Source organism: Centruroides vittatus, unplaced genomic scaffold (genome assembly GCF_030686945.1).
Source record: "Centruroides vittatus isolate TY-2023 unplaced genomic scaffold, ASM3068694v2 contig_6, whole genome shotgun sequence".
Lineage (NCBI taxonomy): Eukaryota > Metazoa > Arthropoda > Arachnida > Scorpiones > Buthidae > Centruroides > Centruroides vittatus.
The window spans coordinates 318,176-324,175 of NW_027122364.1; the positions used below are offsets into that span (position 1 = coordinate 318,176).

A 6,000-nucleotide genomic window follows, 5' to 3' on the forward strand; every position below is an offset into this window, starting at 1 on the left:
GTTTTATTAAGCTTCAAAAGAATGAACAACATCGTGCCCCCCACACACAATAACATTTATACATACAGAAATTACCCGGAATATTTTTGCATTTCTCGACGTTTCAAGGTGTCTTTCCAATAGCATCAATTACGGAAGTTTTTAAGTCATTGTAGTACTTCACAATTGGTCTTGAGCTTATGACCTTCAAAGATATATCTAAGGATCAAGACGCTAAGTAAACAAACCAATCAGCAGCTGTCAGGAGATTCACAGGCGCCTTCCTGAGATTCCCGAAGCCTTCTGCATCGCCGGCTCACGCTTCCTTCCGAACTTTCGTCGGGGAAAAAACGCTCCGTGCACACCGGAAGTGGATTCGACGTATTCGGACTTGGCGCGTGGTCAGAAGTGGTGTACATCGTTGGTTTTCTTCCTTAGAAACACCTCAGGTTTAAATACAGTAGTTATTTTAAAAGTCCAACGACTCCCTGTAACTTTCTACGTAGCATTTAACGACAAAATCATTAAATACTGATTGTAGGTCACACCTGATAAACGGGCTGACCACGTGGAGTTTTCTGGATTATCTTCACGTGCGATGTAGGACCTGTTTCCCAAAAAAAGTCTACCTAGGAGGCATCTCCATCCACTAAAATGAATCTAAAAGCACAAAGGAAAATTTTAATCGTTAAGATTTTAACGATAATATAGGAAATTATATCCTTTTTGAAATTATCATTAAGAATAATAATGGTTTACTACTGTGTGGAGCCTTCAGAACCGTCCACAGAAAAAGAGCTGAAGATTTTTCCTCGAGCATACAGAAATTTTAGGGGCTCGTAACGGTTCCTACCATTATCATATCATGTTACGTTTGCTGAAAAAACAAAATCTTTAAGTCTGTTTTTATTAATTTAATAAAACAACATTCTAAGATAATTGTAAAAGCCTTACTGTCCTTAAGTTCTAATATTATTGTTGTCTACTTGGACTTTACTTATTAATAGGACTTCATACAGAAATTATTACTACAGGTGATATAATAAAGAAATTTTGTTCTTTCCTGAACTAACTCTCATTACTGTGCCAATCTTTAAACACCAGTATAAAGTCCTATTAATAAGTAAAGTCCAAGTAGACAATTAACAATAACATTCTAAGTATTTCACTTGTTCAAAACAAAAGAAAAAAGTGGCAAATAAAAATTTCGCTAATTGGTAAAAGAAGCCCACTCTGAGGTTATATAATTTGTGCCCAGGGCCGGATTTACCAATCCAGGGGCCCTGGGCACAAATTAGGTGCCCCCCCTTTAAGAGTAAACAAATTTGATGATTTAGAAAATTTACACAAATTACTGTACTTTTAACTAGATTTCAACTAGGAAGTTGTAAATTTCATTTAAAAATAAGATTATTGTAAACATACATATATTTTATTGTGTAAAACTAATTATTTTAATTTAATTGAAAAATACCTATGTAAAATTTTTTTCCCGAAATTTTCCGATATTTCATAGGTTTTTTCCCGGGTTTGGTTTTCTTTGCCTGTGGTCCTCATTTTTAGGCCACACTAGGCTGTCGCAGTAATAGGAAAAAAAAAAAAAAAATTATGTTTAAACATAGTTTTGTGGAGGTCCCTATTTTGTGGAAACCCTGGGCACCGGTCCCAAATGTCCCTATGTCAATCCGGCCCTGTACACAGTGAAGCTTAATCGATGAAGGAAAATTTTTTAAAATTTCAAATAGTATTAGTTTTTACAAAAAATTTTTTAAAATATATTTATAAAAATAATAATTGCTATTATTATTTTCAATGTTTCCTCTTAGAAAAGTATAAAAAAAAGCAGATATTATCGATTGTTCTCTCAGAATAAATACAAATAATAGATTAAATGATTTCCTGTACTTGAATCAAAACTTCTAAAATAATCTTTAAAATGTACTCATGAAATATTTCTACTAAATTAATTACAGGTTTACATTTGATTAATACAATATATAAAATACTAAAACTGTATCTAACTTAAAGGCCAAAACGTGGTAAGTATTGTTTATTGTCAAATATTTAAAAAAAAATATAAATTATCAATCAATCTTTATTTGTAGTAAGGAAAACCCTTGTTACAGGGGTTTAATATTATACATAACTTTAGATTAGAAATAACAGTCGTTATTTCTAATTCCGGGATTTCGGGATTATACTTAGTCAATCCCGGGATCCCGGGGATACTTCGGGATTATTTATTCGGAATTATTTAGTAGCGTTCGTTGGCACAAATGCTACTAAAATCCGCTGGCAAAACAAGATGGCTGACACATTGACAGGTAAATCGCACTGAGCACTAGGCGGGAAGATCTCACCCCGCATTCTTAAGTCTACAGTTATATAACATACCTGACACGTGTGACAGAGCTGTGGACTGTACATCAATGCTAGATAACATAAACACACCTGACACGTGTTATAATTTTGTTTAATCGACTACAGAGTGTATTCGATCCTTAGAAACTCTAAATTTTAATATAGATGAGTTCTCGAGCATATTATTTATATTCATTATTCAATTTAAATTGGATGCAACAACCAGAGGCTGGTGGGAGCGCTCACTTAAGGGTGATGATATTCCTCCATTGAATGACTTATTAGAATTTTTGAAGGGTCATGTTATAACTCTACAGCCAACCAAAAGTGCTCTCGACTGCGCCAGAAAATTTGCGCCCGCGAATTGGCGCCCGCAAAAATTTAAAAATGCAAAAATGAAGTATATTACCATGTAACCCAGTGAGAACTGCTTGCCTATCATTTTAGTTCAAAATACAAGAAGTTTTATATTGAAACGACAAGCAAGAAATTCTGTTAAGAGCACTGGCACTAAACGTTTCGTTTCATGCAGTCTATTTTGCAACTTTTTTAAAATAATGTCAATCCCGAAAATCTCAGAAACAGGAAAACTTAATCCCGAAAATTTTGGAACTAAAAAGTGATCGGGATCCCGGGATCAAATCCTCTAGAGGGAAGACAACGTGCCACACGGAGACGCAGCAGACTAAACAATACCATATAGAGACCTATGACCAAAAAATCGTAAAGCGCGCCAACATAACGCCGTCTAATACTAAATATGTCTTAGCACACAGGGTTTACATTTTCACTTTCTTTCACAGAAGTGATGTCCGAAAAAACTAGCTTAATTTTGAGGTTTGAGACGGATTTTCTATTAAATTTATAATGTCCGGTTCTACATTAATTTGTTTTAGTTTTTCTTCAACAATTTCCCATGCCATCAGGAGTCTTATTTTTAACTAAAGATTTCTCCCATTCTATTATCTCCACTATGGTTGGGTATTGAAATTTTTTAACAAGTTTGTTATGTTTGTTGACTTCATAATGACTTAGGCTCTCAATCGTTTCATTTCTATCATTTAAATAATCTCTTTTTTTCGGTCGTTAATTTTTTTTTAATTACGCTTTGGACGTCTAAGTTTAATATATTTATATTTTATTGCTGATCTTAATATTTTAAGATTAAAATATTTCCTTTCTCTTGTTGGGATTGCCTCCATGATAGATTTTGGGAGAGAAAGTGTTATTTATTTTTTTTAGATGTATCTTGAGATAATTTAAATCAATTAAAATTTTTTGAATCTCACCTTGTATCCCTTCAGTATATACGACATCCTGTTGTTAAGCTATATGAATTATCTTTCTTTGATGAAAATCGCCGTTTCAATATGAACTTGTTCTTTACACTACGAGCGCCAAAGAAATTACAAAACACGGTTTCGTATTGTAAAGAGTAAATTAACGTTTAATAGATAAATAAAAATAAAAATATATCCCCAGGAATTTTTCGGGGGTCTGTCCGAATATGTCGGGCCCCGACCCTCACCACCCAGCCGCCCCATTATGGGCCTGGATGAACCAATGATGGGCTTGCTAAAAAAGAGGCCCTCTTAGTGCTCACAGAGTGAAAAGAGTTATAAAAAAAACTACAATATAGTACCGGAATACCTTAACGATGTTTCAATTAAAATAATTAAAAATTTATAATAATTAATTTAATTAAATAAAATTTAAATCATATACGCTAATTTATAAAATTATTAAAATTCTTTAAACTAAAATATTTTTATAACTTTCAATACAATAATTAAATTATTATTCTTTTAATCGGCAATTAAATATTTTTATCGTTGAAGTTTTGGCTATAATTAGGTTATATTTAATCACTGGCGGTTAAAAATTTTTCAAAACAGATGTATTTCAAAAATTCTATATTTATTAAATTAATAAATGTATTTTTTAAATTTTGAAAAATATATTTATAAAAAAACAAAATATTTTTTAAAACATATTTTAAAATAATTTACGGGGCTAAGTAAGAAGTTGGAGGGCGTTGGTTTCGTCTGGCGCCATGACATTTTAGTAAAATATTCAATCTCAAAATGTTAGAGCTTTTGAAATTTGATGTAATAAAGAACTTAGTGAGGAAAAACAGAATAGAAATAGACAGCGTGGTATTTCGTCTCCATTATATTTACACTATGCTTATATTACTCGTTTTCTGCGCCATTTTATCAGCAAAGCAATATGTCGGCGAACCCATACTCTGCATGGAAAGAAAAGACATCGATAAACACGTGATGGATACTTACTGTTGGATTCACGGCACATTTACAGTAAAGAAGCCAAATATGAGCAGAGAAGGAAGCGTTTTTCCCGGAATCAATTCGAAATATCAAAACGAAGAGCATTTCTATCAGCATAACTATTACCAATGGGTGTGCTTCTTCCTGTTCTTTCAGTCCATCCTCTTCTACGCGCCAAGATGGATGTGGAAACACTACGAAGATGGCTTAATTCAAATCTTGAGTCTGAAGAGTAACAACATCATGTGCGATGAAACTCAGAAACGGGAAAGTACTACTACCGTAGTTAAGTTTCTACACGAAAGTATGGGATGTCACGATTGTTACGCTCTTTGTTACTTCGCTTGTGAATTATTGTGTCTAATTAATGCCATTTCTCAAATGTTTTTGGTTGATGTATTTTTAAATGGCGAATTCTTAAATTACGGAATTGAAGTAATTAAATATAATATGAACGATAATAATAATTCTGTAATAAATCCAATGCTGGAAACCTTTCCGAGGATGGCCGCATGTTTGTTTTACTATTACGGATCGTCCGGTGACATAAGAAAAATTGATAATTTGTGTGTTTTAACTTTAAATGTAATTAACGAAAAGATTTTTATATTTTTATGGTTTTGGTTTATCATTTTAATTTTATTGAGTTCCATGTCTGTCGTATACCGTATTGTTTTAATAATAAGCGGAAAGATGAGATTGTATATCTTATCCATACGTTACAGGCTTGTACGGGAAACTTATTTGGAATTGTTAATTAAGCGATTGTCTGTAGGAGATTGGTTCATCATATATATGCTTGGTAAGAATATTAACAGATTTATTCTAACCGAAATTCTATGCGAATTTTGGAAACGAGTTAATGGAACGGTAAAAAATGTCTGAATTTTAACCTATGTTGTTGTTATATGAATTACAAATTTAGTAATTCATTTTACTTTATTCATTATTATTTAAGTGTTTTTAAAAAATGGCAATTTTATTTTTTTAGTTTATGTTATTGCTCTTAATGATCAAAAATAAGAGAGAGTTTTTAACTTGTTTATAATAGTTACTTTATAATAGTCTACATGGGAGGTTTAAGGCCTTATACCACATTAAGTAAAATATGGCAATAAGGCTTAGTATTTGTTTATGATATTCTAATTGAGATGTTGGGAAAATGTTTTTATTTTTTTAATAATTTTAATTGTTCTACTGTAGGCTTGTCTTATTAAGTCTATATTGTTTAAAATATAACTATCTGGCATTTTATTAAATTGTATTGAAGTTTCAAGAATAACTTTTAAAAGGTCTATTAAGTATAAATAATTTTTTAAAGTATTCAAAAAATTATTATTTAGCTGAAAGTAGTTTATTATTATTGAATTTT

The 6,000-nt window shown here is 31.7% G+C and overlaps 1 protein-coding gene across 1 annotated transcript; it reads left to right on the top strand.

The window, feature by feature from the left end:
• Positions 1–4,385: 4,385 nt before the first annotated feature.
• Positions 4,386–5,596, top strand: LOC136979246 (innexin shaking-B-like). Its single transcript, XM_067275190.1, has one exon. It carries the CDS (start codon positions 4,425–4,427, stop codon positions 5,511–5,513), a length of 1,089 nt encoding a protein of 362 aa, XP_067131291.1. The 5' UTR covers positions 4,386–4,424; the 3' UTR covers positions 5,514–5,596.
• Positions 5,597–6,000: the final 404 nt, after the last annotated feature.

Excerpts from the sequence above, each read along its gene's own strand:
- LOC136979246 (XM_067275190.1), top strand. The coding sequence starts at position 4,425 with ATGTTAGAGCTTTTGAAATTTGATGTAATAAAGAACTTAGTGAGGAAA.